The sequence below is a fragment of the Salmo salar genome, chromosome ssa18 (assembly GCF_905237065.1).
Source record: "Salmo salar chromosome ssa18, Ssal_v3.1, whole genome shotgun sequence".
Lineage (NCBI taxonomy): Eukaryota > Metazoa > Chordata > Actinopteri > Salmoniformes > Salmonidae > Salmo > Salmo salar.
The window spans coordinates 13,895,779-13,922,841 of NC_059459.1; the positions used below are offsets into that span (position 1 = coordinate 13,895,779).

General features: G+C 40.7%; 1 protein-coding gene across 1 annotated transcript in view; it reads right to left on the bottom strand.

Annotated features, from left to right (window-relative positions):
- Window positions 1-26,594, bottom strand: part of opn4m1a2 (opsin 4) — a 72,093-nt gene extending 45,499 nt beyond the window's left edge. Inside the window, exon 1 of the mRNA XM_014153974.2 lies at window positions 26,163-26,594. Within this exon, the coding sequence (XP_014009449.1) occupies window positions 26,163-26,312 (150 nt within the window). The 5' untranslated portion in view covers window positions 26,313-26,594. The remainder of the gene's footprint in view (window positions 1-26,162) is intronic.
- Window positions 26,595-27,063: the final 469 nt, after the last annotated feature.

Consider the following 27,063-nt stretch of genomic DNA (forward strand, 5'->3'; position numbering starts at 1 on the left):
CAGAGTTAGGAGAAGAACCGAGTACCAACAGGGTCCGGGGGTTACCTCCTTAACGAAGATTCCCTATCCCAACCGTTCATCACTGTGTGTGCTCCTAGAGGTGTGAGTATGGGGTGGTACCTAGCAGATCGACTAAGGGCAGGAGAGGGTTGGCGGTTTTTGGGAAGAGTAGAGACTCTGAGCTGCATCATAGTCTAATCTTTGATACATTCAGATCCACCACCTTCCGGTAATAATCATATGACACCGTCGTCATTGAGAAGAATGAAAAGATAAACTATATAATACACTGATGAGTGACGTACAGAATAAGGAATCAAAGAAGATCAAGTAGAATTTAAGTTAAACATTAAACAATTTCCTGGGGAAACAGACAACTGTACAGGAATTGGGGTTGGCCAGATTGAAGTACTCAGCCAACCCACCTCGGTTCACCTTAACTCCTGATGAGTACCAGTGTTATAGATACAAGAATGGCACCGAGAACTTAGATGATTTTAATGGCTGAAAGGTAGTCGTTAATGTGACTGAGTTAGGTTTAGAAGTACAGGAGAAAATTCTTAACCTCACAGCACCTATAACTGATGTAGGGTGGGCTAGTACCAGCAAAGAACGCATACGACAGAAATTGCCACAAAGGGTGGTTAGGAACTTGCGCCCTGGGGTTATTGGTCCAACCAAGTCGAATTAGTCATCAGAGGCCAGCTATAGGAAGCTAAAGTAGGCACAGGAGGAGTTTTGACCAGGATGGGAGTAGCTTTGTCTAGATGGATGTTATTGGCATCCTCAGGGAAGTTCCAGATGAATACAAAGCTATGAATCAAATATGTGAAGGCTTTAACACTACATTATTTTGGTGGTTGACAATAAATAAAAATGTGGATTGGATTAATTACATCTTTTATAATCAACAGAGATTCATGAATGAAACCGGGGATGCAGTAAAGAGGTTCTCCGATCAATTATCCGCCACCTCCCTCATGACCTGGTAAAATAGACTGACTCTCGATATGCTATTGGCAGAAAAGGGTGGTGTAGGTAGAATGATTAGGTTCATTGCTGTACGTACATTCCTGATAACACAGCTCATGTTTGGGAAATGGAAAAGTGTTGTAAGAACTGTATTATGGACAGCTTTCACCTGTATGAGTGTGTTGATATTGTGTGATTGATGAGTATATGCCAAGTATGAAAGGTCTAATCACCAGGACTCTAGAGAAATCGATGACGCAGCAGATGGTGAGATATGGACCGATTCCGAGTTCCGATCAGTGGGAGGACAAACACGGACCTCCAGGCCAGGAAGATGGCTCCATTTCTTTTAACCATGAGGAGCCAATGTTTGATGAAACCATTTAACGTTTAGATTCACTGTTCCTTTAATGATAATTATGATGAAAATCCTGTAAACGAAGTGTCATAATTCGAAATAGGCCAAGGACAGTCATTGATGAGTATCGGATGTATATACATGTATTGGTTTGGTTAATCCTTGTATCACAATTATGTTTCCATATAACATTTGATAATCAATGTGTATTATTAGTCATTTAAGGGTGGAATGATAAGAGAATTATCTAATGAAGGTAAATGAATCAATAATCCATCATTAATTAGTAGTTATGTAGCATGGATAATTAATAATTAATGTACTGAACGTTAGTCCCATCAAGTCTAGACATGGGTGTGTGAGATACCGGGAGTAGCCTTCAAGGTTCTCCTAATCTATGGGGAAAGGAACAGGCAGTGCTGGAACAGTGGTAGGAGGTCAAGGAAGAGATACTGTTCACCTACTGTCTGTGCGTATGTGTGTGCATAGGTTATCTACTTTTGGGTGTGGATGTGTGTGCGTAAGCGGAGAGAGGATAAAATGAACATCTTTGTGTATGTTGGGCGGAACGTTCTCTGAATAAACTCTATAGACCTTTTTCAGAAAGCTGAGTCCTTGCCTAATTATTAACCCAGTGTCTTACAAACCCTGGGGATTAGTCAAGGCTTATTGATTGTTAATTATTCATTAGGATAGAAAATTCCTTTGACACATGAGTATCAAGAATGTTCCACCACCCAAAGGACATCCAGCCAACTTGACACAACTGTGGGAAGCATTGGATTCAACATTTCGACACCTTGTAGAGTTCTTTCCCCAACAAATTTTTCGGGCAAAAGGGGGTGCAACTCAATATTAGGAAAGTGTTCCTGTTTTGTACATTCAGTGTATATAACATCGCTACTGGACAAGAAATGTACAATCCTGAAGTGTACAGAGGTGTACAATCCAGTACTTCACATTATTCACAGAACATTGAATGGCATTCTATTCTATTCAATGATGGGGAATGTTTTCTGTCTGTTGGCACTGTTGTGAATGTATTGGACTTGGGAGGGCAAAGCAACAATATTGAATTTTGAGATACAGACTGGCAACTTATGTCTGACAATTTCTTGTGTTGCAAACACAGACATTGGCAGGGGTGAAGCCATGGCAGGACCTGGCAGGGCACCTGAATTTGAATATTGTCTCAGCCAATCAGGCTGTTTATTTTTAGAAATATTTATATTTAGTAGCCTATTCGCCAATAATACGATAGGTGCACTTGATTCAGCTGCCCTGCATGCCGGGTAGGTGAAGTGTTCCCATTTTATTTGTCTAAAGATACAAACTCCTCCTACCGGTAGGCCCAGAGAGCTAAGTCAGGTTCACCTGTAGGCATATTGCTGGCCAATCAGATAGGTGCATGCCACTGGCCAATCAGATAGCTTAGATCACTGTGTCTACAGCAGCTTCCACGAGCCCACAGCAAAGTTGTTACTGACTGTAGAGCATGCTAACCAGGACCGGCCCCAGGCATAAGTGACATAAGCGGTTGCTTAGGGGCCCCAGCCACTAAGGGGCCCCCGATGATTGTGGACTACAGAAAAAGGAGGACCGAGCACGCCCCCATTCTCATCGACGGGGCTGTAAGGGAGCCAGTTGAGAGCGTCAAGTTCCTTGGTGTCCACATCCCCAACAAACTAACATGATCAAGCACACCAAAACAGTCGTGAAGAGGGCACGACAAAACCTATTCCTCCTCAGGAGACTGAAAAGATTTGTCATGGGTCCTCAGATCCTCAAAAGGTTCTACAGCTGCACGATCGAGAGCATCCTGACTGGTTGCATCACTGCCTGGTATGGCAACTGCTCGGCCTCCGACGGCAAGGCACTACAGAGGGTAGTGCGTACAGCCCAGTACATCACTGGGGCCAAGCTTCCTGCCATCCAGGACCTCTATACCAGGTGGTGTCAGAGGAAGCCCTTAAAAATTGTCATAGATTCCAGCCACCCTAGTCATAGACTGTTCTCTCTGCTACCGCATGGCAAGCGGTACTGGAGCGCCAAGTCTAGGTCCAAGAGGCTTCTAAACAGCTTCTACCCGCAAGCCATAAGACTCCTGAACATCTAATCAAATGGCTACCCAGACTATTTGCATTGCCCCCCCCCCCCTCTTTTACACTGCTGTTACTCTCTGTTATTATCTATTCATAGTCACTTTAATAACTCTAACTCATGTAGGCCTACATATTACCTCAATTACCTTGACTCTGTACCTGTACCCCCTGTATATAGACTCACTATTGTTATTTTACTGCTGCACTTTAATTATTTGTTGCTTTTATTTCTTATTCTTATTTTATTTAAGGTATTTAAACAATTTTTTTACTGCATTGTTGATTAGCGCTTGTAAGTAGCATTTCACTGTAAGGTCTACAGCTGTTGTATATCGGCGTATGTGACAAATACAATTTGATTTGATTTGATACATTGTAGGCGCACTTGATCTCTCGCTCCAGCAGTGCATAATACCTAACAATACAAAACAATACACACAAATCCCAAAAATTAAAAGAATGAGCAATGTCAGAGTCAAGAATATAAATATATATGTACAGTATTTTAGTGGTGTGCGGGTCAGCTGTTTGTTCACCCATTCCAGCCCGCAATTGCTAATAACCCATCCGCCTGCACCCAACCCGAAAACATAGAAAATGCGCCATAGGATATGCACAGTCAAAGACTGCAGAATGATTTTTTTTGACAGGGGTTGGAGGATATTTTTTTTTGGTCTGATTAAGATATGTTTCTGCTTATAATGTTTGACATTTTGGTAGACTATTTGTTACTCAACTTGTCTATAATTAGATACATGAAGTTTCTATTTTGTCATTATATGTTGCCCTAGAAGAGTACAAATAAACCCTTTCTCAACAGAATAATGTGAAAAGGTCGATAGAATGAATGCTTCAATCTAGTTGACATCGGTAAAGTTTACTCTGTCATCTTTCACCGAGCAAAGACGTTTAGGGACTGGGGAGAAAATACAATTGTTGTAAGGAAAAAGAAAGCTGTGAAAATTATCCAAAAGTGTTTCTGATAAGATTTCAGTTCGGCTTCGACGCATATGTTATGTGGTTAAAATACTATCAGCTTTCATGATGAAGACAGCACCTCTACAGATGGTATCTAACTGAGCATCGCATTCTCTCAAGATGCAGAAATAAATAAATCATATTTCTCCACTCCTGTGGAGTCCAAATGCCTACATTTGGTGTATCATTTTATTGCAAGAAATGCCTTATTCTGCAGGAGTTATTATTAAGGCTATGTGAGAGGTTACCTACAGTCAGTGTCCAGATTTCAGTTTCCATTTAACCCGTCTAAACAGTAGGCTACAGTTCCCTTGACATGCCATAGGTATATTTGAATTCCCGTTTTGTGACTGTCGAATTTGTATAGCACCTCATTATCATCAAACATAACATTATTTTAACATTATTATTAACAACATTATTATTTTCAATTCTCCTTTCACAGCTTTTGTTTATGGGAATACACTTTGACAATGCCCTTTATGCCTCCATGTATTGACATTAACTTTTTCTCCCCATTCCCAAAAGCATTATTTGTCGATTGGCTGTGTAGGCTATTTGGCACCCATACAGTTAAATCCTGAAGCTTAGGCTCATGCACAAATACCAGATAGCCTAATATAATGAAAGAAAAACCTAATTGTAGCCTATATAATTTCCACAAGAATGATACATTTATGGATTTTTTTAAAGTTATTGTTTCTATTAAGCACGCCACTCACCCGCCCCTCAGCCACACAATATTTCATGGCCCTAGACCCGTCTGCCGGGTGGATATAACCGCGGGGACTGCGGGTTATGAGTCAACCCGCAAATCACTAATTTATATACAGTACCAGTCAAAAGTTTGGACACACCTACTCATTCTAGGGTTTTTCTTTATTTTTTTACCATTTTCTACATTGTAGAATATAATGAAGACATCAGAACTATGAAATAACACATATGGAATCATGTAGTAACCAAAAAAGTGTTAAACAAATCACAATATATTTTATATTTGAGATTCTTCAAAGTAGCCACCCGTTGCCTTGATGGCAGCTCTGCACACTCTTGTCATTCTCTCAACCAGCTTCATGAGGTAGTCACCTGGAAGGGATTTCAATTAACAGGTGTGCCTTATTATAAGTTAATTTTTGGAATTTCTTTCCTTCTTAATGAGTTTGAGCCAATCAGTAGTGGAAGGGGTGGTATACAGAAGATAGCCCTATTTGGTAAAAGACCAAGTCCATATTATGGCAAGAACAGCTCAAATAAGCAAAGAAAAACGACAGTCCATCATTACTTTAAGACATGAAGTTCAGTAGTCCCAAAAATTTCAAGAACTTTGGAAGTTTCTTCAAGTGCAGTCGGAAAAACTATCAAGCGCTATGATGAAACTGGCTCTCATGAGGATCGCCACAGGAAAGGAAGACCGAGAGTTACCTTTGCTATAGAGGATAAGTTCATTAGAGTTACCAGCCTCAGAAATTGCAGCCCAAATAAATGCTTCAGAGTTCATGTAACAATGTACTGAGTAAAGGGTCTGAATACTTATGTAAATGTAATATTTCAGTTTAGATTTTTTATGAATTAAGAAAAATGTTAAAAAAAATAAAAAAGTTTTTACTTTATCATTACGGGGATTTGCGTGCAGATTGATGAGGGGAATTATTTAAAAAATGAATTATAAAATAAGGCTGTAACGTAACAAAATGTGGAAAAAGTCCAAGGGTCTGAACACTTTCCAAAGGCACCGTATGTCTGGGATAGTTTTGGCTTCTCCAGGGACCTGACAACTTTCAAAGAAAACAATGGGTTCCACGTCCAACTCTCTGGGCCAATGTTAAGCTGAAGATCTCAACTTTTATTGCAGTCAATCTTATTCTGTCACTATCACACCATCTATTTGATCCATTGATACCTTGGAGAAATTAACTGGAATGATTTTACCTGGAGTGATTACTATGGGGTATTAAGACTTTTTTTCCCATTATGACTATGGTATTGGATGAGACGTGGGCAGCCAATAAGATACTTAATAACAATCCAATTGCACAACTTCAGACAGATCACCTGCGGTACCTCAATATAAAAGGGAAATATTTGGAACAATACACATCTGGCAACCACTTTATTTCTCTATTTCCTTTTATTTCATTTAGCTGGGACAGTTTCCATCATTCATATTATTCTATGTGATAGATGACTCTTATGATATAAACTTTGTCTCTGGCTGCACATTTGTTTGAAATATTTTTCTATAGAAGACACCCTGATTCAACAAAAATGTGTTTGGGCCAGCCATGAGGTTAAATCAATGTGGGTAGTAGTCCGAATATTATCAAAGGCGCTGGATCACAAGAGTGGATGAACAAAAAGGTCATTATCTTAAAAGCTTTGCTCTTTCAATTAACAAATAAGCAGTGATACATCAAACTTGAAAAAAACATTGAAGGTAATACCCAACATGGTTTTTGAAAAGGCAACTGTTTCTAGCTTTGCTTTCTGAGCTATATCTATCTTTTTTTATCTCTCTGCCCATATTTTGGTATGCATGCAGGTCACCTATTAGACCATTAGGTACCAATACACAGCACAATACAATCTGGTGCTAATGGGTTGCAAAGAGATCAGAGCACTGGTCATTAGCCCCAAAACAGGGCTGGCATTTCCGAACAGAAAGTGTACAGCATTCAAATGAGCATATCGATTGGGAAGTGTTCAAAGGATCACAGTGAAAATCGCAAAATATTTTTTTACATTCTGGCTAATGAACATGCTTCAGATATGACATGTGGCTTGCTTACTACAGTACATCCATGAGTTTCTAAAGTATTGGGACAGTGACAAGTTTTTGGTTGTTTTGGCTCTATACTCCAGCACTTTAGATTTGAAATGATACAATGACTGAGGTTAAAGTGCAACTGTCAGCTTTAATTTGAGGGTATTTTCGTCCATATTGGGTGAACCGTTTAGAAACACTTTAGGTGACAAAAAGTATTGGGACAAATTCACTTATGTATATTAAAGTAGCAAAATGTTAAGTATTTAGTCCCATATTTAAAGCAGGCAATGACTATATCAAGCTTGTGACTCTACAAATTTGTTTGTTTTGGTTGTATTTCAGATACTAATGCTAACCTCCCCTGTTATTGTAATGGTGAGATGTTAGCATGTCTTTGGGGAATCAATCAAATTCAATCAAATGTATTTATAAAGCCATTTTTACATCAGCAGATGTCACAAAGTGCTATATAGAAACACAGCCTAAAACCCCAAACAGCAAGCAATGCAGATGTAGAATCACGGTGGCTAGGAAAAACTCCACAGAAAGGCAGAAACCTAGGAAAAAACCTAGAGAGGAACCAGACTCTGAGGGGTGGCCAGTCCTCTTCTGGTATGATATTTGTGCATCTCTAACTTTGTCACTCATCATTATTCACAATTAATTCAGGACTATACATAATCATTGTAGCATCCACAGCGAAAAAAAAAAAAAATGGTCATTGTCCCAATACTTTTGGAGCTCACTCTATAGCCCAGGAGAGGGACTTCTGACATAGTGACACTAAAGACCAACTGAGATCTGGATGACTGACTACTGAGAGTTCCATCCTGACACCATGTTGTTGAGTTGTATAATTTCTGAATAGGTTTGCTTATTAAAAAGCAAATGATAATGCCATAGAGAACCTCTTTTCCCTAGCCTCTCTCTGAGAGTCGACTCTGTCTGATGGCAGATGCAGTGCTTGTTCTCTTTTCATTAGTGAGGAGGCAGCTGTGATAGCTTCCCACATGAGAGCAGACTACACTGCTGCCTCACTCGCTTTTTGTGGTGTGTGTGGCTGTGCGTGTGTGTGTCTGCGCGTGTTTGTGTGTGTATTTGTGTTTGTGCGTGCGTGCGTGCGTGCAAAAGGCAGTCAAACCTCTCTTTGGGAGCGACAGATTGCACCATCATACTGCACCTCGAGATATACTAAATACATCGGGGTATACAGTATTTGGGTCATTGTCTATCCACAGTTTAATCAATTCTAACGCAACATCAATTACATCATGGACTTAATCATTCCTGTTTCATCCTTTATCGTGCCTTTACAGTCTAATTGTCAGATCTAAGGTAACGTTATGTCTCTTTCTGTCTGCTTGTGGAGGATATAATTGTGCTCTTATGATCTCTCACCATAATAATAATCCCTGAGGGGATTAATGATACTCTTATCTCTTATCTTATCTCTTAACACTTATCTCCCTCACTAGCTTTAAGCACCAGCTGTCAGAGCAGCTCACAGATCACTGCACCTGTACATAGCCCATCTATAATTTAGCCCAAACAACTACCTCTTCCCCTACTGTATTTATTTTATTTATTTTGCTCCTTTGCACCCCATTATTTCTATTTCTACTTTGCACTTTCTTCCACTACAAATCTACCATTCCAGTGTTTTACTTGCTATATTGTATTTACTTTGCCACCATGGCCTTTTTTGCCTTTACCTCCCTTATCTCACCTAATTTGCTCACATTGTATTTAGACTTATTTTTCTACTGTATTATTGACTGTATGTTTGTTTTACTCCATGTGTAACTCTGTGTTGTTGTATGTGTCAAACTGCTTTGCTTTATCTTGGCCAGGTCGCAATTGTAAATGAGAACTTGTTCTCAACTTGCCTACCTGGTTAAATAAAGGTTAAATAAAATGTAAAAAAATAAATAAATACTCATATCTAATTGAACCAAACCAGTTCTGACTCTAATTCTACATTCCAAAACTTGCTAATGCCAACAATATCTGAATACCATTTGCATTAATTGATAGCTTTAAAGCTACTGAAGTCCTGCCATCTTGGCACATTAGCTTAATTAATTTAATTCGGCATTAATTAGGAGCAGGGATAGTTCAAGTCTCCCTCTTTAGAACAGTAACTACAAGGTGTCGCTATCAGAGCCAGCGATCAGTGGCGTGGTGGGTGGTAATAAGTGAGAGAGGCATGTGAGAGTCAGTGGGAGACTGTGTTTTCAAGGCCACCAGACAGGAAACAGAGTGTTGAATAACTGTTCAATCTTCCCTCAACTCCTCTTCCTCCAACCGTGAATTCCAATGTTCTTCTGAAGATGGAAGGAATTTAAATAAACTCCAGACCTGATGTCAGAGGAAGGCCAAAAAGATCATCAAGGACAACAACCACCTAAGTCAATGCCTGTTCACCCCGCTAACATCCAGAAGGTGAGGTCAGTACAGAAGCATCAAAGCCGGGACTGAAAGACTGAAAAACAGCTTCTATCTCAAGGCCATCAGCCTGTTAAATAGCCATCACTAACACATTAGAGGCTGCTGCACTATATACATGGACTTGAAATCCTTGGCCACTTTAATAATGGAACACTAGTCACTTTAATAATGTTTAAATATTTTGCATTACTCATCTCATATGTATATACTGTATTCTATACTATTCTACTGTATCTTAGTCTATGCCACTCTGACATTGCTCATCCATATATTTATATATTCTTCATTCCATTACTTTAGATTTGTGTGTATGGTGTGTATTGTTAAATAAAGGTTAAATTAAATAAAATTGTTGTTAAATTGTTAGATGTTGCTAGTTAGATATTACTGCACTGTTGGAGCTAGAAACACAAGCATTTCGCTACACTTGCAATAACATCTGCTAAACACGTAAATGTGACCAATACAATTAGATTTTATTTGACAAATATGAGCTCATTTGAATTCTTGAATGAAGCTGACATCCAAAAGGAGCAATATCCTTATTTGTTTGAGGACATGCTACAGTAGTCATGCTACAGTGGTCATGCTACAGTAGTCAGCTAAAAATCATGTGGGAGGTATGGCAACAATTCTCTATTCCATTTCTCTTCTTGTTTTTCTGCAGGCCTAATTACTATCAATGCAAGTAAAGTGAGAGATTTGCAATGACCAAGAGAATGTCAAGAAGTTTCTAATGTCAACACTGTAGATCAACTATGGTGTATTTCTTCTGTATGACGTATTTACCCAGTGTTGTGTGTAGTCTACAGATGGTTAAAAAGATGTTTGTCTTGTCTATTTCCAGAACAATAAATCGTCTGTTGCAAACACTACTCTATCCATCTACCAAGGCAGCAATTGTTTTCCCTTTGACGTTTGCCTGACAAACAGTGGCCCTATCCCCTTAGACAGTCTAACCCACAGTTAATACACAGTTATCACACCATTATTATACAGCCACCGTTGTGCAGTCCCACTGAGATGCAATCCACACAGCATTAGTAGGATTTTTATCAACTTAATATAAGAGGCACATAAAACAATAAGTAAATCAAGACAATCAGATACATACAGGAGGACGACTACTGCTGGAGGTTCACTATTTCAGTTATCTGTGGACACTTTTTCCTGGCCCTCTCCCTGGCCTGTGAGATTGGGACTGTGACTCTCTGTTAAGAGATAACGCCGTGTTGGCCAGTCATGCTAACAGTACGCTAGTCATCCAACATACCAATCTGAAACATTCCTACCCCTTTTGGAAGAGCCTGTGCTTGATATTTTCAGCATATTGTTGTCCTTCTGGGGTGCATTTTTTCACAACGCTTCAATTTCCGTGAGGCGAGTGAAAAGGAACACAGTGATCAATCCATACAGTACAAACCCCCCATCGGCACCCGGGAATTGTTACGACGCTAGGGGACACTTCATTTGATATAACTAATATAGCTGAGTTGAGATCAGTTACAGAGCACATATGATACGAGGGCAGAGAGTCAACATCAGAGGATTGACAGTCTGCTGAGATAGGGAAATTGATTAAATAGTTTTTTCCCCTCATCAATCTACACACAATATCCCATAATGACAAAGCAAAAACAGGTTTATGTATTATGTACTTCGAAGCGATTACAGCCTCGAGTCATCTTGGGTATGACGCTACAAGCTTGGCACTCATGTTTTTGGGAAGGTTCTCCCATTCTTCTTTGCAGATTCTCTCAAGCTCTGTCAGGTTGGATGAGGAGCGTCGCTGCACAGCTATTTTCAGGACTCTCCAGAGATGTTCGATCGGGTTCAAGTCCAGGCTCTGGCTGGGCCCCTCAAGGAAATTCAGAGACTTGTCCTGAAGCCACTCCTGCGTTGTCTTGGCTGTGTGCTTAGGGTCGTTGTCCCATTGGAAGGTAAACCTTCGCCCAAGTCTGGGGTCCTGAGCACTCTGGAGCAGGTTTTCATCAAGGATCTCTCTATACTTTGCTCCGCTCATCTTTCCCTCGATGCTGACTAGTCTCCCAGTCCCTGCCACTGAAAATAATCCCCACGGCATGATGCTGCCACCCCCATGCTACACCGTAGGGATGGTGCCAAGCGTGCTCCAAGCACGGCCACTCTACCATAAAGACCTGATTGGTGGAATGCTGCAGAGATGGTTGTCCTTCTGTAAGGTCCTCCCATCGCCACAGAGGACCTCTGGAGCTCTGTCAGAGTGACCATCGGGTTCTTGGTCACCCCCCTGACCAAGGCCCTTCTCCCCACGATTGCTCAGTTTGGCCGGGCAGCCAGCTCTAGGAAGAGTCTTGGTGGTTACAAACTTCTTCCATTTAAGAATGATGGAGGCCACTGTGTCCTTAGGGACCATCAATGCTGCAGAAATGTTTTGCTACCCTTCCCCAGATCTGTGCCTCAACACAATCCTGTCTCTGAGCACTACGGACAAGTCCTTCAACCTCATGGCTTGGTTTTCGCTCTGACATTGACTGTCAACTGTGGGACCTTATATAGACAGGTGTGTACCTTTCCAAATCATATCCAATTGATTTAATTTACCACAGCTAGACTCCAATGAAGTTGTAGAAACATCTCAAGGATGATCAATGGAAACAGGATGCACCTGAGGTCAATTTCGAGTCTCATAGCAAATGGTCTGAATACTTATGTAAATAAGACATTTCTGTTTATATTTTTAATACATTTGTAAAACATTCTAAAAACCTATTTTCATTATGTGGTATTGTGTGCAGGTTGATGAGAAGAAAACATATTTCCTAAATTTTAGAATAAGGCTTTAACGTAACAAAACGTGGAAAAGTGAAGGGCTCTGTATCCTTTCCAAAAGCACTATGTATGCTAACACACACAACCTTTCATGCTGAGAATGTTTGGCACACAGACTGACAGGCTTATCATCTATTATAGGACGAGGATACTTTGTGGAAACAGTGTGTCTGTGGTTCTTCACAATCCAATTTCTCAATGGACCTCCATGCTTCTAATCTGGATATTTGAATTGGAAAACCACCATTTGAAATGGTTATGGTGGGGTAGAAATAAGAATCTCAGTGAGTGACTTTGCTTGCCAGGATTATAGTATTACAGGGTACACATGGCTGAGGATGAGACGACCATGACTCTAGTGAACTTTCTTTCCTGTTTTCTGAATTTATCTCTCACTCTCCAAACCTAACTTCGAAACTTAATATAACGATTGACGGTAAACTTGGGGAGATTATTTTCTGAATTGCTCTCATTTTTATCTCGATCATGCTGAAGGCCACTGGCTGGGTTAGCTGGGTGTGTTTGGTTGTCTGTCATGTGTCTACAGCTCAGTGGGGGAGAATCGATTCAGACAGGCGAGACGCTCATCCATCACCTGCGTGTAAAAACAACGCCCCAGCATCAGACTTACTCATGTGCTGAACCCAGTCACAATGCCTCCTCCGTGGGAAGATCTGTTGATATGTGTCACGTCCTGACCCTTGTAAGATGTCATTTTCTATAGTAGAGTAGGTCAGGGCGTGACAGGGGGTGTTTTGGGTGGTTTTCTATTTCTATGTTTAGTTCTAGTATTCTATTTCTATGTTGGAGGTTTTTGGGATGATCTCCAATTAGAGGCAGCTGTTTCGCGTTGTCTCTAATTGGAGATCATATTTAAGTTTTTTTTTCTTCTAGTGTGTTTGTGGGCAGTTGTATTCTGTTTAGTTGTGTTCTGTTCTGTGTAGTCTTCAGTACCTGACAGAGCTGTTAGCTGATCGTTTTCTCTTTGTTATTTTCTTCAGTGTTCTGAGTTAAATAAACAGTAATTATGAGCACTCAACACGCTGCGCCTTAGTCCCCTCTATACAACAGCCGTTACAATATGGGGATTTAAGGCCATTATTTGGAGCGCTCCTCATGTCATCATGGTCTGTCACGTCCTTACCATAGTAAGTTGTTATTTTCTATGGTAGAGTAGGTCAGGGCGTGACAGGGGGGTGTTTGTACATTTTTGTATTTCTATGTTTAGTTTCTAGTATTTTATTTCTAGGTTGGTTTTTGTTTGGCATGACCTCCAATTAGAGGCAGCCAGTTGTCTTTGTCTCTAATTGGAGGTCATATTTAAATTTAAGATGTTTGTCCCACTTGTGTTTTGTGGGTGATTATATTTTGTGAGTGTGTTTGTTCCTCCTGCGTCACGGTTTGTTGTTTTGTTCCTTCAATTTGTTTTTGTATCACATTAAGTTTCACAGTCCAATAAATATGTGGAACGAAACCAACGCTGCGTTTTGGTCCGATCATTCGAACAGCCATGGTCTTTCAAAACTGGGTGTGGTTTTGCGTCATGCTTAAATTAATGACTAAAACAGAAAGGTTAAAGGTTAAAACAATTAAAACATGACTTCGACCTTGAAAATCAATTAATTTACTAATTGAGTATTTAGAGTGTGAAGAAGGCACGTGAGACTCATATAGAAAGATTAAGGGCTTTGATTCAAAGAAGCAGCCACAGTGATATTCTTCAATCAGCCAAGCGATTTCCTCATCATTAGTGATCATGAACGTTAATGAGTCCATTTTACAGTCCAGGGATCAACTCTGGTACAGTTATTACCTGTCAACTCTTAAAATAGAGATGCTATCAAGTATTAAGACAGTAAGATTTGAGGAAAGGCCACATGTCAGTAATCTGGAGGTCAGTGACCATCAGCCAATCTCAGGAGGCCGTGCGCACCCTGCAGCTTCAGCTGTGTCATTATAATACAGTACTGTTCGACACAAGGTGACTAAGAGGATTGGGATATGGCATCCCAGAGGTTGGCATTAATGGCTGGCTTAATTAAAGCTGGAATTGAATTTTAACAATACCAAAGTAGGCACCCCGCCTGTATTTTGGTAAAAAGCTGAAGGATGGGTCTGTAATTACTCTCAAATTCAAAGCGAGAGCTATGTATGCAAGGACTGACCATCTATGACATGAAAATTATAGTTTTAACCATGTTTTGAGGCTGTACAGTGTTTGTTTACATTGACTTTGTTTACAAACGAAGTCAATGTTTGCCCTCAGAACAGCCTCAATTTGTCGGGGGCATGGACTCTACAAGGTTTCAAAAGCTTTCCACAGGGATGCTGACCCATTTTGACTCCAATGCTTTCCACAGTTGTGTCAATTTGGCTGGATGTCCTTTGGGTGGTGGACCATTCTTGATACACATGGGAAACTGTTGAGTGTGAAAAACCCAGCAGCGTTGGACAAACTTGTGCGCCAGACACCTACTACAATATCCCGTTCAATGGCACTAAAATCTTTTGTCTTGCCCATTCACCGTCTGAATGGCACACACATACAATCCATGTCTCAATTGTTTCAAGGCTTAAAAATATTTTTTTTACCCTGTCTCCTCCTTTTCATCTACACTGATTGAAGTGGATTTAACATCAATAATGGGGATCATAGCTTTCACCTTGTCAGTCTATGTCATGGAAAGAGTTATAATGTTTCTAAATGTTTTGTACACTCAGTGTATATCATTAATCAGTGGTGATTTTAGCATGTAAATCTTGGTTGGGCAAAAAAAATAAAAAATTGGGGATGCATGCCAGCAAAGCCACTACACACAACACAACACTAAACAATAGATGAATTGCACTATAACGGTGACAAACGGTGCCCACAAACTGGCCCACACAAAGAGTCCCAACAGCAGTCCCAACACCTTACCACTGTTACACCTGGCTATCAGCGGAGCTTTGTCTGGCAGTGAAACAGTTCATTCAGCCTCATTTACTGCCTTTAAAAAAAACATAGCTGATATGGCTGACTTGCTTAAATAAATGTGGTTTCTGCTGGCAATTGAGATGTACAAACTATGCCATAAGGGAACGACAAGCGGATAAGAGGAAATCCGTAATTTCGATTAAGACATTAATTAGCGAGCTAGGATGGATGTAGTCAATATAACTATTTGAAATGTAGCCTACAGCGACAGAATTCAGAAAATGGACCTTTCTTACTGTAACGGCCGTCGTAGGAAGTGGACCAAAATGCAGTGGGTACGTGAATGCTTATCTTTATTTTATGAAGCACACTATACAAAAACAACAAAAGGAAAAACACGAACGACAGCTAAACAGTAATGCAGGCTAAACATAGCAGTGCACAAACAACCTCCCACAATACCCATAACAAACACACCCCTATATATAGGACCTTCAATCAGAGAAACGGCTGCCTCCAATTGAAGGCCCAATCCCAATTAACTAAACATAGAATTAAACACCCTAGATCAGACATAGAAATACATTAACATAGAACATAGACCAAAACCCCGGAAACTCTAAACAAACCCCCCTCTACATTAACACACACCCCGAACCACATAAAACAAATACCCCCCTGCCACGTCCTGACCAAACTACAATAACAAATGACCCCTTTACTGGTCAGAACGTGACACTTACAGTGTTCTTCCTGTACACCAGGTCAGAACCGTATGATAAATAAAGGGGCCATATAAGCAGACAATGAAAGCTCTTAGAATATTTGATTATTACATTTCTCTAAAGCAGGGTATAAGTCAGAACAGTAGGCAAAATGTATTATTAGGGTGAGGCTCATGGGCTACTAACAGCTTACTACACAACATGCATTTAGTATTACTTTCTTAGCTACAGTATAGAGTACATATCTCCCTGGCATATTACATAATTTATGTAGCAGCATACAATACATTTTTGGACTCACCTTGTTGTGCTGTGCTCACTTGAACAGCAAGGTCCTTCGTGGGCAAATTTTGTCATCAAACTTTGTCATCAAAGTCTGTCATTCTCTGGATTTATGGTGTTTTCAAGACAACTGGGAACTCAGAACAAGATCGATTCATGATGACATCAGTGATCTTCATATCGTAGCTCTAGACAGAGGCCCAAGTTCCAGATTTACAATTCCGAATTGGATGACCGTTCAAAACGTATTTTCCCAGTTGTAGCTCATTTTTTCCCTAGTTACCAGTTGTCTTGAACTCACTAGTCAGATTTTGCAGTTCCGAGTTAACAGTTGTTTTGAGCGCGGCACAAATCATCCTTCATTGACAGAATGGCCAATGTTGAATGTTTATCATTTTAAGATTGGAAAAGACACCATTAATCCCAGACTTGGGACCACACAGCCACTCCACTGAATAGTAGGCTAGTGATTGCTTTGCAATGCTTGCAGTTAGCCACTGATTCCTTCCAAACCACTCATTGTTAAATTTGCGATTTCCAACTTGTTATGTAATGTTTATGTCTAATGGCCGATGAGCACCGATACATTTTATCTATAATTTCTCTTTATTATTTCTCTTCATATGACAAGGATTAAAAAGGATGACAAGGATTAAAAAGGATTTGCCAGTAGATTGTCGACTTGATTCATGATGATGGCTGCTAGCTAAGATTTTGAAAGTATGATGTTGACATGATCAGTCCAATCAAAGCTACTGTCGATATAACGTGATTTGACGTAATTTCATCTGAGGCCAATGACCTTGAGCCTTCTTGGATGGGCACTTCTAAGGTAACTCTATGGCAGCACCCAAGGGGCTGGAATTTTCTAGCTCTACCCTTAGACTTGGCGGTGACATAGTGTCCCCATGAGTTACAGAACACTGAGCCAATCATGGCGCACGCTCCGTATTTTCTGCTGGATGCCCCACCACCACAGAAAGCACTGAGCTAGGCTGAAATACCTGCATTTTGGAGCTGATTTACTCAAGAAACAAAAAAGAGACCATGTTTGTATGTGGCTTTATTAACTCAATGGTACATGTATATTTTTACATTGTTTGCAAACTGATATGTGAAACGTATCAATGCCAAAATAACATGAAAACAGGAAGCCCTGCAACATTTTTTGCTAAAAATGTGGGTCGCCACTGTCATTAATTAATAAGTCAAAAAATGTATGTAGCAACCAAGGCTTCTAGTTTTAATCTCTGGAAGGCCTGTTTTATGAATCAACAACCCTAGTCCCTCTGGAACAAGTGTTAGTGGATTCATATTTTTTTATTCATGTTTATATGAATGAGACACGATAGACACGGTGATTCTCGAGTGCCACTAACCCATTTTTCACCAGCCTCCGGTGATATCATTATGTCTGACTACAGATGCAGAAGTGCCACAAAAAATCAGACCTGTCCGGTGCCTATGGGGTATAAGGATAGGATTTCAGTCTATTAATATACATGTCATGTCTTTTTATTGCACAAATCATCAACCTCCTGCATTCAGTGCCTGATTTCCTTCAGAAATAAAGAGGGATGGGTACATTTCCCATGAGCACATCTTATCACAAAAAAAGAATTTGTTGCGGCAAACTTCCCTAAGTTTGTGGCAAATTTGCTGCAAACTAAATAGTGTCCTACAAAAATGTTGCCCGAAGTTTGCAAAGGTTTTTCCACTAGTGGTAAATCTGCAACAAACCTTAGGCACAATAATATGTACTGCCACTAGTGGCAAAAAGTTCGCCATAGGTTTTTTTGTGGCAAACAATTCTCTCAAGATTCTATTTGAAACTGTGGCAACAATATTTATTGCCAGTAGTGGCAAACAGTTTACCAGAAGCCGTTTCTGGTGATCATATGAGTTCCAAGACCAGTAACCGTTGAAGACCAGTCAGGGGAGAAGAAAAATCTGTTGGAAAATGGAAAACAAGTTTTGATGGATCGATTTTATTTGCCAGTTAAAAAAACAAAACATACTCACAGTACATACATTTTTAAAACGTGACAGGGATATCACAAAAAAGTCAGAGACATTTATATTGCCAGCTTTTGACATTATTTTTTAATTAAGTTATGGTTGGCATAGCCTTGAGTTGCTGTGGTAGTTTGTTCCACTCCACAGCGCTAGTATAAAAAGGTGTTCTTACCAGATAGACTCTTAAATTTATACCGGCAATATCAGAGCCTCTGGCCATGGTGTTGCATTGGTGGACATCTGTAATATTAGTGAAATTATTTTAAATGTACCTGGGGGATGAGTCGGTAAAAATTCTGTGGACCAGACACTGTTAATTAATATTACATTTTTCTTTACAGAGAGCCAGCCTAGCTGCTTAAAATGAGTAAGAGGGGGGAGTTTAAGTACAATTCTCACCAGCTTGTTTTGGCTGGCATGTAGCTTATTCTTTTAATGTTTGGGCCTGCTGGTGAACTATGATGTGCAGCCATAATCAAAGTGACATTGAACTAGCGCACCTGTCAGAGTCTTTAGGTGTCACTATCAAGATATTTAGAGGTGCAAGCTACTGTAGAAATCACATTTTTTTGGTTGTCTTTGTTAAAACTTTCAGGACCATAGTCTAACCAGTCAAGTACCTATCCAATTCACACCCAAGGTAGCTGACTGAATTACCCACTTGGACACTAAAACCAGAGGATCTTCCAAGCTTTACTCTGGAACCAGGGCTGGATAAAGAAATCATAGGCCCCCACTTGTCTGAAGGAAGAACAGTAATGGCGCCAAAGCAGTCTGTGTACATGTTGTGTCTGTGTGGAGTCTGGAGTCTGTAGGGCAACAGACTTGCCTGCTCTGCTAGGAGAAGAGGGGGGAGGAGCAGACAGGCTGAGAACGGAGAGAGTTCCTCTGCTCCAGAGTTCCTCTGTGGAGATGGGAGAAGCTTCCAGAAGAACAACAATCTTTGCAGCACTCGACCAATCAGGCCTTTATGGTAGAGTGTCCAGACGGAAGCCACTCCTCAGTAAAAGGCGCATGACAGTCGGCTTGGAGTTTGCCAAAAGGCACCTAAAGGACTCTGATCATGAGAAAGAAGATTCTATGGTCTGATGAAACCAAGATTGAACACATTCAAGATTGAACACATTTACATACCCTACATTACTCATCTCATATGTATATACTGTACTCTATACCATCTACTGCATCTTGCCTATGCTGTTCGGCCATCGCTCATCGATATATTTATATGTACATATTCTTATTCATTACTTTAAACTTGTGTGTTTAAGGTAGTTGTTGTGAAATTGTTAGATTACTTGTTAGAAATTACTGCACGGTCGGAACTAGAAGCACAAGCATTTCGCTACACTCGCATCAACATCTGCTAATCATGTGTATGTGACCAATAAAATTTGATTTGAAATCCCGCTATGCCCTCCGACGAGGCAAAGCGTCAATACAGGACTAAGATTGAATCGTACTACACGGGCTCCGATGCTCGTCGGATGTGGCAGGGCTTGCAAACTATTACGGACTACAAAGGGAAGCACAGCCACGAGCTGCCCAGTGACACAAGCCTACCAGACGAGCTAAATTACTTCTATGCACTTCGAGGCAAGCAACACTGAAGCATGGATGAGAGCACCAGGGACTATGGACGACTGTGTGATCACGCTCTCTGTAGCCGATGCGAGTAAGACCTTTAAACTGGTCAACATTCACGAGGTCGCAGGCCCAGACGGATTACCAGGACGTGTACTCCAAGGATACGCTGACCAACTGGCCCTGACCGAGTCTGTAATACCAACTTGTTTCAAGCAGACAACCATAGTCCCTGTGCCCAAGAACACCAAGGTAACCTGCCTAAATGACTACTTACCCGTAGCACTCATGTCTACAGCCATGAAGTGCTTTGAAAGGCTCATATCAACACCATTATCCCAGAAACCCTAGATCCACTCCAATTTGCATACCGCCCCAACAGATCCACAGATGACGCAATCTCTATTGCACTCCACACTGAACTTTCCCACCTGGACAAAAGGAACACCTACGTGAGAATGCTATTCATTGACTACAGCTTAGTGTTCAACACCATAGTGCCCTCAAAGATCAGCACTAAGCTAAGGACCTTTGGACAAAACACATCCCTCTTCAACTGGATCCTGGACTTCCTGATGGGCCGCCCCCAGGTGGTGAGTGTAGGTAACAACACATCTGCCACGCTGATCCTCAACACGTGGGCCCCTCATGGGTGTGTGCTCAGTCCCCTCCTGTACTCCTTCTTCACCCATGACTGCATGGCCAGGCATGACTCCAACACCATCATTAAGTTTGTTGACGACACAACAGTGTTAGGCCTGATCACAGACAACGTCGAGACAGCCTATAGGGACGAGGTCAGAGACCTGGCCGTGTGGTGCCAGAATAACAACCTCTCCCTCAACGTGATCAAGACAAAGGAGATGATTCTGGACTACAGGAAAAGGAGGGCCGAACACGTCCCCATTCTCATAGACGGGGCTGTAGTGGAGCAGGTTGAGAGCTTCTAGTTCCTTGGTGTCCACATCACCAACGAACTAGCATGGTCCAAACAAATCAAGATAGTTGTGAAGAGGGCACGGCAAAACCTATTCCCCTCAGGAGACTGAACAGATTTGGCATGGGTCCTCAGATCCTGAAAAGGTTATCCAGCTGCACCATCCTGACTGGTTGCATCACCGCCTGGTATGGCAACTGCTCGGCCTCCGACCGCAAGGCACTACAGAGGGTAGTGCGTACGGCCCAGTACATCACTGGGGCCAAGCTTCCTGCCATCCAGGACCTCTATACCAGGTGGTATCAGAGGAAGGCCATAAAAATTCCCAAAGAGTCCAGCCACCCTAGTCATAGACTGTTCTCTCAGCTACCGCATAGCAAGCGGTACCGGAGCGCCAAGTCTAGATCCAAAAGGCTTCTTAACAGCTTCTACCCCAAAACCATGAAACTCCTGAACAGCTAATCAAATAGCTACCCATACAATTTGCATTGACCCCCACACCCATTTTTACGATGCTGCTACTCTCTGTTTATTATCTTTGTATAGTCACTTTACCTCTACCTACATGTACATATTACCTCAATTACCTCGACTAACCTGTTCCCCCACACATGGACTCAGTACCGGTACCCCCTGTATATAGCCTCGCTACTGTTTTTTATTGTTGCTCTTTAATTATTTATGATTTTTTTCTATTTTCTTATTTTTCACTTCAGTTTATTTGAGTAAATACTTCCTTAACACTTATTTTTCTTAAAACTGCATTGTTGGTTAAGGGGTTGTAAGTAAGCATTTCACTGTAAGGTCTACACATCTTGTATTCAACGCATGTGACAAATACAATTTCATTTGATATGGAATCATGTAGTAACCAAAAAAGTGTTAAACAAATCAAAATATATAAAATATTTGAGATTCTTCAAAGTAGCCACCCTTTGCCTTGACGACAGCTTTGCACACTCTTGGCATTCTCTCAATCAGCTTCATGAGGTCGTCACCTGGAATGCATTTCAATTAACAGGTGTGCCTTCTTAAAAGTTAATTTGTGGAATTTCTTTCCTTCTTAATGCGTTTGAGCCAATCAGTTGTGTTGTGACAAGGTAGTCGTGGTATACAAAAGATAGCCCTATTTGGTAAATATCAAGTCTATATTATGGCAAGAACAGCTCAAATAATCAAAGAGAAATGACAGTCCATCATTACCTTAAGACATGACGGTCAGTCAATGCGGAAAATTTCAAGACCTTTTAAAGTTTCTTCAAGTGCAGTCGCAAAAACCATCAAGCAATATGATGAAACTGGCTCTCATGTGGACCGCCACAGGAAAGGAAGACCCAGAGTTACATCTGCTGCAGAGGATAAGTTCATTAGAGTTACCAGCCTCATAAATTGCAGCCCAAATAAATGCTTCACAGAGTTCAAGTAACAGACACATCTCAACATGAACTGTTTAGAGGAGACTGCATGAATCAGGCCTTCATGGTCGAATTGCTGCAAAGAAACCACTACTAAAGGACACTAATAAGAAAAAGAGACTCTCTTGGGCCAAGAAACACAAGCAATGGACATTAGAGCAGTTGAAATATGTCCTTTGGTCTGATGAGTCCAAATTTGAGATTTTTGGTTCCAACACATTCCATTGGGATGCTGGCCCGTGTTGACTCCAATGTTTCCCGCAGTTGTGTAAAGTTGGCTGGATGTGTATTGGGTGGTGGACCATTCTTGAATGGCACACATACACAATCCATGTCTCAATTGTCTTAAGGCTTACACATCCTTATTTAACCTGTCTCATCCCCTTAATCTACATCGATTGAAGTGGATTTAACAAGTTAGATCAATAAGGGGGATCATAGCTTTCACCTGGTCAGTCTATGTCATGGAAAGAGTAATAATGTTTCAGAATGTTTTGTACACTCGGTGTATCCCCTCCTGAATGACTACCACAGACTACGTTCTAAGGCTAAGATGTGATAGGCTTTCAGGTTCCCACACAAATGTGCATCGCTGGCACCATATATATATTCCGGAGTCTGACATTACTGGTTCTGATATTGCTCGTTCTGGTATTTATTTAAAATAAACATTTAAATAAATTGGTTATTGTATTGTTTCTAGATATGACTGCACTGTTGGAGCTAGAAACATAAGCATATTGCTGAACCTGCAATAACATCTGCAAATATTTGTACGCGACCAATACATTTTGATTTGATGTTAAATGTTGAAGCTACATAAAAATATGAAATAAACTATTTATTTGGGAAATATTCAGTCTTTGCTCTTTTCGTCATTAGCATGCTGATGATTTGAAGTTGAATTGGATTTATTTTTATCTTACTTGTAAGACAATTAATACACGTTGTTTAGTATATTTAGTACTTTTAATATGTTTAGTTTACTTTTCTTTGTGAGAAGCAAGTTCATTTAAAGTTATATGTGATTTGGTTTAAATAGATACGACATTTCAATGTTGTTAATACACAAAGTAACCAAAAAGCAGATATAGTTTGCAGCAAACAGTACAATGTTCGCCACAAGTTTCCCAGAAGTTCACAAGTCGCAGCAAATTTGCTGCAACAGTTTGCCACAAAACAAATTTGCATGTGAAAATATGAACTTGCGGCAAATTTGCCAAATATTTGCCACAACTGTTTACCAGAAGCCTGTTTTTCGATGAGGGAGTCCTGCTATTGTTCCACAACATCAATAAAGTGCACTTTCTATGCAAAACCCAATCATGTATAGTAATGGCCGAGCAACTCAGCACCTGCCTGTGCATGCCAAGGAGAGTTATCTCTGGAAAGGGGACGGCGGCGGTTTGAGTGTGTGCCCAAAATCAAAACCATAAACCCCAGAATGAACAGACAAACAAACAAAATCTGGAAATGTAGGAATCTGCATTTTTATAATATTGAGAGTGGATTTTATGGAGTTATGTATGTTGAGCTAAGATAACAATAACCCAGATGAAATATTGCGTGTCGGAGGGAAATCTGGAGGGGGCGGCTAAAATGAGTCTGCCATCTGACAGGACGGTTCTGACTGAAGTTGTGCTGTCTAATTGTGATGCTCAGGCAACCTTTTTCTGATTGCAATCATTCACAGCTGTGTCAACTCAGGGACTGGGACAGACTAACAACATGGAAATGCCATCAGCATGTACTTGATATTTCATCAAAGGTGGCAGGTGATATTTACCCACTGAAAGGGCTCTGTACCTCATTGTCCCTTTGGTAAAAAAAAAACAACAGCATTAGTATTTACACTGTGGGTAACATTCTGTAAGACCATTTAGTAAGACAGATGAGAATGTAAGCTAGACATTTACACTAAATACCACTAAAATAAGTATGACAGACATAAACGCACACATGCAGAGTGAGACAGACACAGAGAGAGACAGAGAGAGAGGGTCCGCTCACCAACCAAGAATTCACAAAATGGGACAAACACCAAATTGAGGCTCTGCATGCAGAATTCTGCAAAAAATATCCTCCGTTTACACCGTAAAACACCAAATAATGCATGCAGAGCAGAATTAGGCCGATACCCGCTAATGATCAAAATCCAGAAAAGAGCCATTAAATTCTACAACCACCTAAAAGGAAGCGATTCCCAAACCTTCCATAACAAAGCCATCACCTACAGAGAGATGAGCATAGAGAAATGTCCCCTAAGCAAGCTGGTCCTGGGGCTCTGTTCACAAACACAAACACACCCCACAGAGCCCCAGGACAGCAACACAATTAAACCCAACCAAATCAAGAGAAAACTAAAATATATTTACTTGACACATTGGAAAGAATTAACAAAAAAACAGAGCAAACTAGAATGCTATTTGGCCCTAAAGAGAGAGTACACAGTGGCAGAATACCTGACCACTGTGACTGACCCAGACTTAAGGAAAGCTTTGACTATGTACAGACTCAGAGAGCATAGCCTTGCTATTGAGAAGGCCGCCGTAGGCAGACCTGGCTCTCAAGAGAAGACAGGCTATGTGCACACTGCCCACAAAATGAGGTGGAAACTGAGCTGCACTTCCTAACCTCCTGCCAAATGTATGACCATATTAGAGACACATATTTCCCTCAGATTACACAGATCCACAAAGAATTCAAAAACAAACCCAATTTTGTTAAACTCCCATATCTACTGGGTGAAATACCACAGTGTACCATCACAGCAGCAAGATGTGTGACCTGTTGCTACAAGAAAAGGGCAACCAGTAAAGAACAAACACCATTGTAAATACAACCCATATTTACGTGTATTTATTTATCCTTTTGTACTTTAACTATTTGCACATCGTTACAACACCTTATATATACATAATATGACATTTGAAATGTCTTTATTCTTTTGGAACTTCTGTGAGTGTAATGGTTACTGTTAATTGTTATTGTTTATTTCACTTTTGTTTATTATCTACTTCACTTGCTTTGGCAATGTTAGCATATGTTTCCCATGCCAATTAAGCCCTTGAATTGAATTGAATTGAATTGGAGAGAGAGAGAGAGAGAGAGAGAGATGAAGGTCGTCACTCTGTCACAAATAACCAATAACCAGCATCTTAAAGTGGCTTCAGTTGAACAGCACAATCGGAATGGAGCGTTAACCAATTTGTTTACCCTTTAAAGGTACCCCTTCGCTCCTAATTCTTTAAGAAATACATTTTAACCCACAAACAGTGAGTAAATGCAAAAGCCAGGAGCATTGAAATGGGCCATCAATAAAGGGTTTGCAAGTAGGTGCCAAATCAATAGAGCACCATGGTAGCCTTAGGTAGAGTGAGGCTGAAGTAAGGGAGTCCATCTGAATCGTAGCTGTGATGTACAGTGGATGTTTGATGCACATACTATACCACTATAAATGTAATGCACACCTTTCTTACTTTCCATTCTCTAAAGTCAGATCTGCACTGTAGAACAGAACACTGATAATTCTGATCATTCAGATGTGCCCCAAGACGATAAGGTTATTCATGCATTTCAGGACAGCTGTCAAGAGAGAGCTTTTTAGCTGAGCAGATTCTCTGTAATCTGCCTATCACATTATTATATTTGTTGTGGATGTCAATCTGAATGATTTATTATTTCTGAACAAGACAAGGCGATGTCATTCAGAAAGTATAGCTGCATCAGTCATTGAAATAAATATTTGGACATGAGGAAGAGCAATCACAATCAAACCAAACGCATGTCCTGCATGAATGATCAGGCTACTTCAACCTGGGATAGAATAGTAAACAGGTGAAACACTTACAGAGGTGGTAACAGATGGCAGGTCCACCATCCGGTACTCATTGACCCCCGTGTCGTTCCAGGAGGAGAGCGTCTCCACGATGCACGTGCAGTTCAGGTCCTGGAACGGACACGAGATGCCCTTCGGAACCCAGCGCATGGCGCCGCTCATCGCTCCACTTTCGCCCTCCAAGGCTGACGGGCCACCCAAGATGGATTGTAGGTGGACGGTGGGAAAGAGAAATAAGCTGGGAGTCCTGACACAAATCCGACAGCTGTCCGGCTAGAGGCAAATATGAAACTTCAATATGGCCAAGTGATGATAACTTCTCTTGTTGGCTCCACAGTGGGAATCTGTTCGGGAATGTTATCGATTCTCGATATGAATGTTAATTGACTACAGTCTACGTAGGTTATGGGTCTTGATATGTGTAGTCGGTGAGGCACAGCGGCATAAAACACAGTTTGACAACCGCAAGAGAGGATGGCGTTTCATACGCTCTTGCGCGCAACACAACAGCATTTTTTTTTAAATATACATATTTATATATTGCTCTTTTCTCCATGTCCTTGCTCCAAGTTGTCACTCCCCACCAGGGGGCCGGGAATCACGCTTTCCACAGTACTCAGAGGGTCAGTTTCAAAATGACTGAAAAGGCACTTTCATTATCACATTTGTGCAAAAAATATCCATTGCATTTGTCCAGTAATTGTCTCACTCACAGTAAAATATATCAACATGGAATACGGTTATGTCACTAGTTACCATAGTCACAAAGTCCAAGTTGGTTATATCATACAAATTCATGAAAACCAAAATGAGTTTTTTGGTCTTAATTGAAGGTTAGGGTTGGGCATAAGGTTAGCAGTGTGGTTAAGGTTAGGTTTAAAATCAGATTTTATCTGTTTATAACTGTGGCTGT